General features: G+C 39.0%; 2 protein-coding genes across 2 annotated transcripts in view; one reads left to right on the top strand and one right to left on the bottom strand.

The window, feature by feature from the left end:
- RAB3GAP2 (RAB3 GTPase activating non-catalytic protein subunit 2) overlaps positions 1 to 8,345 on the top strand; it is a 120,690-nt gene extending 112,345 nt beyond the window's left edge. Inside the window, exons 31-35 of the mRNA XM_033199151.1 lie at positions 221 to 439; positions 3,662 to 3,751; positions 4,292 to 4,513; positions 5,898 to 6,056; positions 6,254 to 8,345. Of these exons, the coding sequence (XP_033055042.1) occupies positions 221 to 439; positions 3,662 to 3,751; positions 4,292 to 4,513; positions 5,898 to 6,056; positions 6,254 to 6,409 (846 nt within the window). The 3' untranslated portion in view covers positions 6,410 to 8,345. The remainder of the gene's footprint in view (positions 1 to 220; positions 440 to 3,661; positions 3,752 to 4,291; positions 4,514 to 5,897; positions 6,057 to 6,253) is intronic.
- Positions 8,346 to 9,569: 1,224 nt separating this feature from the next.
- IARS2 (isoleucyl-tRNA synthetase 2, mitochondrial) overlaps positions 9,570 to 14,203 on the bottom strand; it is a 74,325-nt gene continuing 69,691 nt past the window's right edge. The window contains exons 22-23 of the mRNA XM_033199152.1: positions 11,971 to 12,115; positions 9,570 to 10,118 (exon numbers count right to left, since the gene is read on the bottom strand). Of these exons, the coding sequence (XP_033055043.1) occupies positions 9,976 to 10,118; positions 11,971 to 12,115 (288 nt within the window). The 3' untranslated portion in view covers positions 9,570 to 9,975. The remainder of the gene's footprint in view (positions 10,119 to 11,970; positions 12,116 to 14,203) is intronic.

Below are 14,203 nucleotides of genomic sequence, written 5' to 3'. Positions count from 1 at the left end.
GGTTGTTTTTCATTCCTTCATTTCTAAATTTTGACTTAAGCCTAAAAGGTAGTGATAATTTTCTTATTAAATTCTTCTTGAAATTAGACTTCGTGTTTATTACAATTTGGGACAGTGTGCAATATGAGTTTGCACTTTGCTGCTAATAAACTCATTAGGATATTTGTAAGCTATTATTTTTCCATTACTAAACACAGTCCTCCATTCTTAAAACCCTTAGGCAGATGTTAGCAGGGATGAAATACAGGTGCCTGTGCTGGATACTGAGGATGCGTGGCTCTCCGTGGAAGGACCCATCTCCATAGTGGAACTGGCCCTTGAACAGAAGCACATCCACTACCCACTGGTGGAGCACCACTCCATCCTGTGCTCCATCTTGTATGCAGTCATGAGGTTTTCCCTGAAGACCGTGAAGCCACTTTCACTTTTTGACAGTAAGGTAAGTACCTCAAAGGATTTCAGAGCTATTTTGGAGTTGCAGGCTTAGCAGACACATGGATTTTCATATTTAATAGAAGCTGTCCAGTACTTTTGTGACTTGTGTCATTTGGTGTGAGGTTCCAACTCCCTCATTCCCTGCTTGATTCTGTTCTTTTTATTTACCTTCTGTACTGCTCCCCTTGGAGTTTTGCCCTCTCAGCTGTCTGCTCTTCTCATTCTCCATATTATTCCTGGACAGACTCATTTTCTCCCTCTTGTATATCTCTAGGCCTGACCAATCCCTAGAGTTGGAGGCATGCATTTCTATTGAACTTCTCTCTTTGAGTGTCTTACAGGACTTCAAACACCTCATATCTAAAATATACCTGCAAACCTATACCCCCGTCCTGCCCCTAACTTAAATTTGCTGTTCCTTCTGAATTCCCTGGCTTGGTTATTTTATTAATGATGTCATCATTTTTGCCCTGGCAAAAACTAGAAACTTTGAAGTTATCTCACGAATTCCTTACTTCAAGCCAATTTTCTTCATTGTAAATTCACTCTTGTAAATTCTTCCATAGATCATACCTGTCCATTTCTCTCTATGACTATACCCCTAGTTCAGGCACAATCATCTTTCCCTTGGCTATTACAACAGCCCTTTCCTAATTACCTGCCTCCAGTTTCTCTCTCTCCAGTCCCATGCTGCAAGAGCTGTCTTCCTAAGAGACAGGTTTAATTGTGTTAGTTCTATACCTAAGATTTTTTTGGCTCCTCTGCAGGATCGAGTCCAAACTTGTGAGTAGAATATGTTTTTACATATTATATTGTAACTTGCACAGTTTAGCTGCAGTAGATAGTAAAATCCTTTCCTTTCCCATGCAGCTGTCAAATTTTGAGAGACAAGACACAAACTGTTGGAGATAAAAATGTCAACTTTATTACTTAGCTTTCTACTGATAGAAGCTGGGTTAGAGAACACAGCTTAGGCTTGTGGGAAAATGGGTTTATTATTTCACCCTTAAATAAGAGACTCCCAGACAGGCGCGGTGGCTCCCGCCTGTAATCCCAGCACTTTGGGAGGCCAAGGTGTGCGGATTGCTTAAGGTCAGGAGTTTGAGACCAGCCTGGCCTACATGGTGAAACCCTGTCACTAGTAAAAATACAAAAACTAGCCGGGCATGGTGGCGAATGCCTGTAATCCCAGCTACTTGGGAGGCTGAGGCAAGATAATCGCTTGAACCTGGGAGGCAGAGGTTGCAGTGAGCCGAGATCATACCACTGCACTCCAGCCGGGCCACAGAGTGAGACTCTGTCTCAAAAAAAAAAAAAAAGTATTGATTTTGGAAAAAAAAAAGTTAGTATATCTTTGAGATTATAAAGGATAAGAGTACTTAAAGGTTAAAACAGAGAAAGAAATACCAAAATAAAGTGCCCAGCTCAGTATTCCCCTCAGAAAAGGTCTTTGTGAAACCAGAACATATCCAGAATTGGACGAGCACAGTAATGTTTAGTTTCAACCCACGTCATGCCAAGACTACGTGAGACAGCTGGGTACACTCATCTGCAGAGAGCTAGTATGGTTGAGTGGCTAGTGGAACAATGCCAGTGCTACCATTTGCTAAATGGAATTATTTAGATTTTCTTACTCTCACTTTTCTCATTCAGAAAGTAGCAGTGACTCCAGCGCCAACCTCATGGTTGTTGTGAGGGTTCCTTGTATTCAACATGAAGTACTTAGTGTCTGGAATGTAGTAAATAGTGGTACTATTAGAGATGCTTATAGCTAGGACCACCAGGTGGGAACTATCGAGTAACAGATTGTGAATGTGTGCTAAATCTTTAAGTACTTCTATCAGTGATGTCCAAAATGCCATGGGTTGCCCTGTAAGTCTGGTTTTTCTTATCACTAAAGGATGAATAGCTTTAATCTGCTTGGCAGTCACAACAGATGACCTAGAATCACAGATGATCAGGTATGGAAGGCACATTGGAAGATGTGCTTGCAGGATGTAACCTTGCTAGGATGACCTGCATGCAGAAGAAGAAACAGTAACCCAAGATTGGGGGTCAGTTACCCAAGGCAACCTGGTTGGAAGTAGTGAGCCTCAGACTAGACCCAGGTCTTTCAAATTAAAGGCCAGTGCTCTTTGCTCTGTATTACATTTCCTTCCAAGGAACTTCTGAAATCCTGTTTCCTGATACTCTGTTTTTACTCTTTAGACACACATCTGTTCTTTTAAATAAGGTGTTTTTAAACAATTCAACATGTGTTTTTAAAAGGATTGAGAGGCTGGGCGCAGTGGCTCATGCCTGTCATCCCAGCACTTTGGGAGGCCGAGGCGGGCAGATCACCTGAGGTCAGGAGTTTCAGACCTGCCTGGCCAACATGCTGAAACTCCGTCTCTACTAAAAATACAAAAAAATAAGCCTGGGCTTGATAGTACATGTCTGTAGTCCCAGCTACTTGGGAGGCTGAGGTCAGAGAATCGCTTGAACCAGGAAGGTGGAGGCTGCAGTGAGCATTCCAGCCTAGGCAACAGAGTGAGACCCTGTCTCAAAAAAAAAAAAAGATTCAGGGTACATACATGTATTACTTAGCTAGTACTGCAGAGCAAATCATTCCAAAGCTTGGCTGAAAATACCAAACATTTATTATCTCACAGTTGCTGTGGGTCAGTAATCTGTGTTCTCCTTGTCTAGGTGCCTCTGGCTTAGTCTCTCATGAAGCTGTAGTTAAGGTGCTGCATCTGAGAGCTCAGCTGGGATGGGGAAAGGGTGATTCACTTCCAAGCACAATTGTTGGCAAGATTCATTTATGCCACACGTGCCTGTCCATACAGCAGCTCACGACATGGAACCTGGCTTCCTGCAGAACAAGTGAGAGTGAATATGAGTGCCTCAAGGCAGAAGTAGCCTTTGGAACATGGTCTTGGAAGTAACATGCTATCACCTCTACCTACGTCTGTTTGCTAGCAGCAAGTCACCAGCCTACATGCAAGGAGAGGAGACTACAGGAAACATGAATACCAGGAGGAGGGGATCACTGGGGATCATCTTAAAGGCTGTCTACTACATACTAGATACTTGTTATAAAAATTAAAGGAAGAATTCTAAAATCTTACTGTTCAAGGAGAAATGAAAATCAACCATTAAGTGACTTAAGTTTTAAACAGATCTTTCTCCTTTTCCCCCCTTAATAATCCACACTCATCAGTTTTCTTGCTGTCTTTCTCTTTAGGGAAAAAATGCATTTTTCAAAGACCTAACTTCAATTCAGTTATTACCTAGTGGGGAAATGGATCCAAATTTTATTTCTATACGACAACAGGTAAATTACAGCTATTGGATTTTGTTTTTGTTTCTTGGAAAAAAAAACAGTAAGGGAAAAATCTACCTTGCTTTTGAAAAGAATGACCACTTCCTATCGCAAGGACAGAAAACCAAACACCACATGTTCTCACTCATAGATGGGAACTGAACAATGATGTCACTTGGACACAGGAAGGGGAGCATCACACACCGGGGCCTATCGTGAGGTGGGGGGAGGGGGAAGGGATAGTATTAGGAGATATACCTAATGTAAATGACGAGTTGATGGGTGCAGCGTAACAAACCTGCACATTGTGCACATGTACCCTAGAACTTAAAGTATAATAAATAAATAAATAATATTTTTTAAAATGACCACTTTCAAAGTATTCTTGAAAGCTAGTTGTTTACCTTTAAATGATGTGTTCCTTTTTTGATAATTAAACAATTTAATGGAAAAGCCACTGTAAGTGGCAAAAAAGCTAATAATACTTTGATTTAGGTATTTTAAAATGAAACAGTAACAATACATTGCTGTATCTCTTTCTCCATTTTCAAGTTCTTATTGAAAGTTGTCAGTGCAGCTGTCCAGGCCCAACATTCAGCTACAAAGGTCAAAGATCCCACAGAAGAGGCCACACCCACTCCTTTTGGGAAAGACCAAGACTGGCCAGCTCTAGCTGTGGATTTAGCCCATCACCTTCAAGTTAGTGAAGATGTTGTTAGAAGGCATTATGTTGGGGAGCTATACAACTATGGAGTTGACCACTTAGGAGAAGAGGTAACATGACCCTTTGAATGTTAATTGGGCTCAAGTTATAAAATTGATAGTTGGAATAAAGACTGTCCAGTGAAGCCTTTTGCTCTTCCTTTTGTTGGAACATCTAGGTACAAAAATAGAACAATATACTATTTTTTAAAACATAAAATTATAATCAAATAATTCCTACAGTGTGCCAGGCCTGCCCTACGCACAAGGATATAGCAGTAAACAAAACAGACAAGGTTCCTTCCTCATGGACTTGATAGTCTGCTGGTAGGAGCAGAAAAGCAGGCTAAATTTTGCATTGATAGGTAGGTGCTATGAAGAAAATAAAGAGGGCCGGGTGTCATGGCTCACACCTGTAATCCCAGCACTTTGGAAGGCTCAGGCGGCAGATCACTTGAGCCCAGAAGCTCGAGACCAGTCTGGGCAACATAGCGAGACCCCGTCTCTAAAAAGGAAAAAGAAACAGGATCATATGGATAAACAGGAGCCACTACAGTAGAGTGGGCAGAGAATGTGACATTTGAACTGAGCCCCTAAGGAAAAGCAGCAGCCAGCTACTCAGAAACTGGGGGAACAGTGCTTGAGACAAGAATTACAAAGGCCCTGAGATGGGGACTAGAATGACTAGGTCCAGGACTAGAAAGGCCAGTACGGCTGACCAAACATAGTAAGCAAGGAATAAAGAAGTGTGGCATGAGGTAGGGAGGCTGGCCCAGGCCATAGCTGTATCCTAGGTCTCGGAGCCCATGGTTATTCTAAGTGTATTCAGAAGCCATTAGAGAGGCTGGGCGTGGTGGCTCGCACCTGTAATCCCAGCACTTAGGGAGGCCGAGATGGGTGGATCACTTGAGGTCAGGAGTTCAAGACCAGCCTGGGCAATATGGTGAAAACCTGTCTCTACTAAAAATACAAAAAATTAGCTGGGCGTGGTGGCGCATGCCTGTAATCCGAGCTATTTGGGAGGCTGAAGCAGGATAATCGCTTGAACCCAGGAGGTGGAGACTGCAGTGAGCTGAGATTGCACCACTGCACTCCAGCTTGGGTGGCAGAGTGAGACTCCATCTCAAAAAAAAAAAAAAAAAAGCCATTAGAGGGCTTCAAATAGACATGACATGAAACTCCCTTTATTTGCCAAAAGTTTGAAAACAACACACTGAGTAGCCATATTGAATTGAAAGATTAAGTGATAAGACAAAAAAAAAAATTAACCAAGGAGCAGAAATTTGGGTTTAAATGCTAAGTTTGATTTGGATTTATCTTTGGTTGTATATAATCAAAAGATAAATGGCCACAGTTCAAAAATCAACTAGAATCTCTTCACTGGCAACCTCTTTCCTATAGAAGAAGCAAATCTGCTCACTCTGACTGTATTATTTCTCCATGTTCGTATCTTCAGGCCATTCTACAGGTTCATGACAAAGAGGTCCTTGCCTCTCAGCTGCTGGTGCTGACGGGGCAAAGGCTGGCCCATGCGCTTCTCCACACCCAGACAAAAGAAGGAATGGAGCTGCTTGCCAGACTTCCACCCACACTGTGTACCTGGCTGAAAGCAATGGTCAGTACAATAGATCGAGATCAGGCAAAAGGTCATTGGATGTTTTCTTGAGTGCCTAGTTAATAAGTTATGAAGAAAATTTGACAAATTTAATTCACCTAGTTACAAAGAAAAGCATTTTTATGTAATAACTCTTAAGTCAGTAACAATTATTGTTTAGTTGTCTATAATAGGTTATTTTTGTGTCCCATTTGCAGGACCCCCAGGACCTTCAAAACACTGAAGTGCCAATTGCAACAACAGCTAAACTAGTAAATAAAGTAATTGAGCTTTTACCAGAAAAACATGGGCAGTATGGTCTAGCCTTACACCTCATTGAAGCTGTGGAAGCCATATCTCTTCCTTCTTTATGACACTTACCTACTGGAAATAGTCTAAAATTATGATTATAACATGAAGTAGTGCATGGTTATTTTACATAGTATGACCTGGAATTTTATGGGGAAAGTATGTCTTTTTTTTTTTTCCTTTTGTAAAATAAATAAAAGTATATACAACTTTTAAAAAGTACAACCCTGGCTAAATTCCACTCCTTTGGTTAATATTGAAGATAAAATATAAACAAATATCAACTCTGTTATAATTAATACAGATGTTTTACTGTTTATTTCTAATTCAAACACTTAAATAGCTTTGTTGTTAAACTTTGCTATTTAAAATTGATTATAATTTAGATTATGTTCTTATAAGATTCTATATTTCCTATCGAAAATGTTGTTGTAATTCAATTTAAATGTGTTCATGTACGGTCCCCATCAGTAGAGTGTAGAAACACCCCACTCTCCTTTAGTAAATGTTGAGAAAATGCCTTTGTTGTCATGCTCCATATCCCACATGGGCTGCCACCTGGGAGTTCTGGATACTGAAAGCTTCCTTTCCCAGAGGTTCTGCTGTTGCCATCAGAGGAGGATGACCATGCTTGAGGAGGAAGAATGGGTTCAAGATCATCATATTCATCAGAAGGGGACACTAAATAGAACCCTTAACCTGTTGTATTTGCCAAAATTGAGAATAAGAGGTGTGTACAATGCAGCAAATTAATTATAATGTAAGTTAAGATTTGCTTTTTGCAAGTTGCAAAGTTGTATCCACATCAGGTCACTGTAAAAATGTATTATCTTGTAAAACTTATGTAAAAAAAAAAAAAGCAAAGATACTAAACATTTTAAGTCCAACTTTATTTTTCCTACAAGTGTTTGGAAATGCTTCTGGGATTTGCTAATGTTATCTTGGGAACAGTATTGAAAAAACTGCTTAGTGATATTACAGCTTTAGCAAACCTACCTCACAGCTGGGATGAGAGGATAAAATACAACTACTTTTGTACCCTATAGTGCCTAGAGCAGTCCAAGTGCTAAATATTTACTGACTAAAACCAAACTATAGCTACTCGGGAGGCTGCAGGACGATCGCTTGAGCCCAGGAGTTTGAGGCCATCCTGGGCAATATAGCAAGACCCTGTCTCGAAAAAAAAAAGAAAAAACCAAACTAACCAAAACTCTGTAAAAGAGTGCTTTGAGCTCTACAAATACCAAGTATTTATTATGGTGTATTTTTAGAATGTAGCCCTACAGTGTATTGTGGGTATGTGTCACGGATCACAATTATTATTCATAGTAAGTCATCGTGATACAGAAGTTTGTTTCTTCACTTCCCCTTAAGAAGCCAACTCTAGTAATCATGCAAAGTTGAGGAGTATGTCCTTCAGGGATATAAAGAAAAACAAATCTTGTCTTTTGAGCTAAAAGAGCACATCCAAACAAGAATTTAACTGGCTAAAATTTAGTAATTACTGTTAAGTAACTATCAAACTTAAAATCTTACAAGATAAATGGTTAAGATGTCTTGAGTATTTGGGATGGGGGCCTGTGAGTCTGACTGAGACATACATTTTATAGAGTAGCAGCATTGGAAAGGGCTAGTCCAACCTCCCAGCCTCTGCTTGGGTCTCCACTGCCCCAGCCAGACACATCCTAGAATTCTTGTAAACATATCCGGCTCCGTATTAACAGTCACTTGTTATATGTGTTCTAAGAGATTAGTTCTTCCTGTGATTTTTTCCAAGTACGCTGAAAGTAGAATGAACTTAAGGAGGCTAGTCAAAGAAATTTGGAGTTATAGGTATTTTTAAAGACTAAATCTTCAATTCCATCATCACTTGGAGGGGAGGGGGCACTTACTTATTAAGCATTTTAGATAATAAAACTGGTTAAGCTTACGCTAGTAGAACAGACAATCAAATTTGGGGATTGCTGAGAACAATAATAAGCTGAAGTATGGCTCACAGAATCCTGATACAAACCATTAAGTCTCTAGTTAGATTTGTTATCCTAAAATTTTTCATAGAATTTTAAAATTGAATTCTGACTTGTATGGTTAACAAAAGCAGTTAAATAAATATTTTACTACTTATCAAGGGCTTTTAAAATAAATAAATCTGATAGGAAGAAAGGCAAATAAATACCTATGTAGACATTCTATAATAACAAAGAGCCATAGAGGAGAAAGGAATTAGATTTTAATGTAGAACGGGTGGTTTCTGAAACAAAGGTGTGTGGCATTTATTGTAGTTATTGATGAGACGCCAATAACCAGTAGTATTTTCCTAGATAGATGCCCACCCTCACACAACTTTCTCCATTAATGTTAAATATGCATTTTTATCTTATTAATTACATAAAGCTGAAGGAAAACAAAGTGTTCAAATAATCATAACTTCTACATTACAGGTTCTGTTTAGATGTAGAACTAGAGGGGCCAGGGTAAATGTAGATAAAGAGATATATAGCACCATGCTTCTAAATGCGTCATACTTTTGCAAACAGAAAAAAAAGTTTTAACTTTATTATAAAAATTCGTCTATGGTCAAAGTCAACACTGTTACATTTAAATTGCTTTTTAAAAACAATTGCGATCTAAAGTCAAAAATCTGAAATTTAATAATATGAGACACTGAATGTAATGTTCATTCAGAAGTTGCTGTGGTCCATTTCATTTATAAGGGACAAAATATTTTTACAGTACACTATAGCAACAGCGAAAGCCCTCTCACCCTGATAGGAATGGGTTTGCTGGGTGTCTACCAAGTTAGATTCCTGCTGAATAGAATTAGGCATCCTTAAAAGATTTTAATCCAATACCGAATTGTTTATAAAATGCTTTCTCTATTGTAATGTACTGTAAGTAGTGAAATTCTGTATATATTGCTATTTTCTGTCCATTGTTGTGAACTTATGTATATTAGTGAAATAAATTTTCAGCTTTCATGTTGTTTCCTAAACATTCATAAGTATTAAGAGATTTCTTCCTCTCTTAACATATGTGGTGATTATTTTCCTTCTAATCCAACCCCGAAAACTAGCTATTCTGAAAAGGTTGATGTTCACTAACAGGAAGAATGATATGACCCTTAACCTCTTAAGGGAAACATGCCTTCGCCATTCCCTTTCAAAACTCTACTTCTTTTACTTGCTATTCACAACTTCTGCATCAACATCAGTCAGTACTTTTCCAGAATGCCTTTATTTTCAGTGTGATAGAATTTAAATACTGAGTCAAAAGATTTATAAAATATAAAACATTTTCTGCTGGGCCATATTTGAAGACAAGCTGAATACATATCTATGTTCTGAATAAGTCCATTATGGATATATATAGGAAGATATATATATATCCATCCACAGATACACACACACACACACATATATATTTCTGCAAATATATATATATATACACACACATAATTCTTTCTATAGTTACAGGAAATACTTCTTTTATAATTCTGATTTTGACCATCCTCCACCATTTACTCATCCACTCATTACCTAAATCTTGGATTTCTTTCCAATATTGTAAATAATCCATCTAAACTTCTAGCCAGTACTGTCAGGAGGGTTCTTGCTCAAGTGAGCTGTTAATACTATTTTCCACTAACAACTTCTGCACATCGAGGACAGAGTGTATCTGAAGACTCCGCTGTATACTTCCAACAACGAGGGCATTTTTCTTTCGTAGTCGGCATGACAATTACTTTATAGGAAGACTCTTCACGAATATCACCACCTATAAAAAAATATATGAAGAGTATTTCTGATAGACATTCAACTTGTAACACTATTTCTTAATTGGTTTAGCAGTGGCTTCTTTTTCAGTCTTCTGTCCTGCCTTGGTAAAGCTTGTTAGACACTTCCCCATTTGCCCCATTACATATATAGCCAAGATAATGGGATCATACAACTCGACAACGGAAGAGAGCTGAGGAATTAGAGACCCTGTGACTCTGAGATTAACTGACATCTCCCAAGTCACCGAGCTCTACATCTACTCAGGCAGAGCAGACTTTCTAGCTGTTAAATCTGGATATAGTTCTGATGAATGACACTGCCTCTCCAGCTGCATACATGACTAAGAAATTTTAAAAGCCAAATTATAGTGACAACTAAATTTTGAGTGTCCTGAAAATTTCTCATGGGACAGAAGGAACCAAAAATATCTCCACAATTAATACTCTTAGACTTCGAACTGATAAAAATATAAAAGTAAGTTATTTTCTAGTCATTGCACAAAGAGTATATTAACATTACATGGCTAGGCACCGTAGCTCACGCCTGTAATCCCAGCACTTTGGGGGGCCGAGGCAGGTGGATCACTGAGGTCAGGAGTTCGAGACCAGCCTGACCAACATAGTGAAACCCCATCTCTACTAAAAATACAAAAATTGGCCGGGTGTGGTGGTGGGCGCCTGTAATCTCAGCTACTGGGGAGGCTGAGGCAGAAGAATCTCTTGAACCTGGGAGGCGGAGGTTGCAGTGAGCCAAGATTGCGCCATTGTACTCCAGCCTGAGTAACAAGAGCAAAACTCCGTCTCAAAAAAAAAGGGAAGAAAAAATTATACAAAGTAAATTAAGCCAGAACTTTTACTACATGGTCTATGCTGCCAAGCCCAAATTTGAACTGCTGCCTGTAAGTTAGCTTCCCATCTCCTGGTACCCAAAAGCTATGAAAAACACAAGCAGCATAACCTTTGCCAAGATACCTGCTCATTTTTCTTTTCTTTTTTTGAGACGGAGTCTCGCTTTGTTGCCCAGGCTGGAGTGCAGTGGTGTGATCTCGGCTCACTGCAAGATCTGCCTCCCTGGTTCACGCCATTCTCCTACCTCAGCCTCGCTGGGACTACAGGTGCATGCCGCCACGCACAGCTAATTTTTTGTATTTTTAGTAGAGATGGGGTTTCACCATGTTAGCCAGGATGGTCTCAATCTCCTGACCTCACGATCCACCTGCCTCGGCCTCCCAAAGTGCTGGAATTACAGGAGTGAGCCACCGCACCTGGCCTATTTTTCTTTATTAATGCAACTCTACCTCCACCAATGAAGATGAACCAGGTTGACTTTTAAAATCTTCTATAAAACAAATATCGACAAAATGCTTGCTTATGAGATACCATCATTAGAATGAGCTCAATAAAACTTCCTCCTTAATCCCTCACAAGAATGGCTAAATATTTTAATCTGGGGTAAACATAATAGGAAATTTTAGAATCAACACTGGGGAACAGTGGGCAGGAATGGGCCAGTACTGGGGTACTAAGTATCAAAGCAGGGGGACACAAAAGGAAAATGCGAGCAAGTCAGACTAACATAAACTTCATATAAAATGACCATTATTTATTCAAAGGACAGAAAGAAAATCTCTCTCCCTCTTCTGTCCCCAGCCCTCAGTTCCCAAGATCATCAGGCAAGATACTTTTAACAGCGGGCTTAGAAACTTGGCAATTGTTTATATTATTTCCACAAAAAGATGTACTCCAAGTACATATCGACCTTTAGAATAAATCTAGTCCATGGGAAGTTGGGGATTACCTAGAGTTATTCAATTCTCCAGATGTTACTTGTTACTTTCACCTCCTTCTTACCTTCTAAGTTGATGAGGAATTTCCCTTTAAGCTCAGTTACATCTGCAGTCATCTCTCGTGGTTCCTGAGCCAGTAAAGTTGACTCAGAAGCCATCATTAATTCATTCAACTGAGAGGTGCTGGAAGTCTCTTCAGACTGCAGCATCTGTAAGGAAGCATGTGAAAGTTACAGTTTATGTTACATTTTTACCATCAACTGAGGTTATACAAAGAGACACTATAAATTCTCATGTTTAGAGAGGAACCTTTTGGTATACCATTGCATCCTGAGCAAATACCATTAAATGCATCAATCCTAATTAGTATAAAAGGTTTTAACTAAAAATGTCCATCAACAGTATTTATTGAGAATGCCAGGCACTTCACTTTGCTAGATCCAATAATGTCTCTTATTTCTAATTGCCGCATACACACAAAAAAACCTATATGGTGTTTATTATCCTCACTTTACAAATGAAGAAACAAGCAAAGAGAGGTTAACTTGCCCAAGATTCTCAACCAATAAGTGGTGGAACTGCAGGTCAAGCCCAGGTCTGTCAGCCTCAAAGCCTTTTTTTTTCATGTATCGTTAGGTGAGGAGCTAAAATACTATCTCAACAGGTACCTGCTTTTAGTAATGTATACTGATCGTGGCAATCTGAACAATACACAGAACGCTTCTGAAGTAGACTGAATTTGTCTGATGAACACACTTTTCTCTGTAATTTTGATCTTCAAAGTGAGTTTTTAAGCTAACCAACACAGACATTCCTTTAAACATGAAGGTCCATGAGAAACAGGAGACTCAAAGAGATGAATTCGGTTTTAACAAGTTTATACAATTAGTAATGGATGGAACCAGGACTCCATCTGACAGCTACTTGGGATGATTCCTGAGGAAAATACATTCCTGTTTTTGAAAATCCCAAAGTATTTTTTTCCAATAAAGATTGATCCAAACAAGCTGTTCTTTTCAGTTTATTACTTAGAAAGACTGAAGTCAAAGGAAACATAGTATGCAGGAAAAAAAGGCCAGGACTAGGGAGTGTTACCCTGGCCAGGTCACAGCTTCAGCAGTCCTCACTTCCTCGCTTGTAAAATGAACAGCTTCCCAAGTTTTAAATTTTAAAATGTGAACATCTCATCTATTATACCTACTAGCTATTTCAAGCTCAAATCTTAATCATGCTAATCACATCACTGAAAATTTAAATTGAGCTTACCATACAAAATGAGATGGGTATTTTTTAGAAAACTGACACTAATAAAACTTTTTAAAAATAGCTCTTCCACCATCTTTCTGCACCGCCACAATGGTGTGCATGAATGTCCTGGCTGATGCTCTCGAGAGCACCAACAATGCCGAAAGAGAGACAAAAGCCAGGCTTTAGGCCACTCTCCAAAGTCATCATCCGGTTTCTCACTGTAATGATGAAGCATGGTTACATTGGCAAATCTGAAATCACTGATGATCACAGAGCTGGGAAAATTGTTGTGAACCTCACAGGCAGGCTAAACAAGTATGGAGTGATCAGCCCCAGATTTGATGTGCAACTCAAAGATCTAGAAAAATGGCAAAAATATTCTGCTTCCATCCCACCAGTTTGGTTTCATTGCACTGACAACCTCAGCTGGCATCATGGACCATGAAGAAGCAAGATGAAAACGCACAGGAAGGAAAATCCTGGGATTCTTTTTCTAGGGATGTAATACATAATATTTACAAATAAAATGCCTCATGGAAAAAAAAAATTATATTCATTGCCAATTCTCTTCTTAAGCATTTAGACTGGAGAAAAATCTCATCATTATGTGAAGCTATAAACCAATCTGGCCAATGAACCCTAAAAATCCCAAGAAGAAAATTCTGATGGCCCTTCTGGAAATAAAAATAGGATAAATGCTTTGAAATATATGTGGTAACTTGCTGGAGAAAATGAATTTTCTCCAGATTTCACAAAATAAAAATGGAAACTCTTTTTGGGTTTGTTTTGAATCTGGTCCAGATGGATGAAATTCTCAGGAAACCTGACCCTTAATACAAAACTCCCAATTTTTACACATTCAAAGACGATCATGATCAATTTATATGTCACCTGTCTTCTAAATAGTCCTGAGGCCTTTGATTTGAAACAGAACTTTATTTATTCCTTCCCTGTCCCTACACAGTAACATGTACGTGTTACATGCACAGAACATGTTTTACAAGACATGGAAAAGAACACGGTGAAGTAGGAAACAAAGAATCAGTGAT

Source organism: Trachypithecus francoisi, unplaced genomic scaffold (genome assembly GCF_009764315.1).
Source record: "Trachypithecus francoisi isolate TF-2019V2 unplaced genomic scaffold, Tfra_2.0 Lachesis_group5, whole genome shotgun sequence".
NCBI lineage: Eukaryota > Metazoa > Chordata > Mammalia > Primates > Cercopithecidae > Trachypithecus > Trachypithecus francoisi.
The sequence above is the reverse complement of the archived record's forward strand: the minus strand, read 5'-3'. Positions and strand labels throughout refer to the sequence as shown.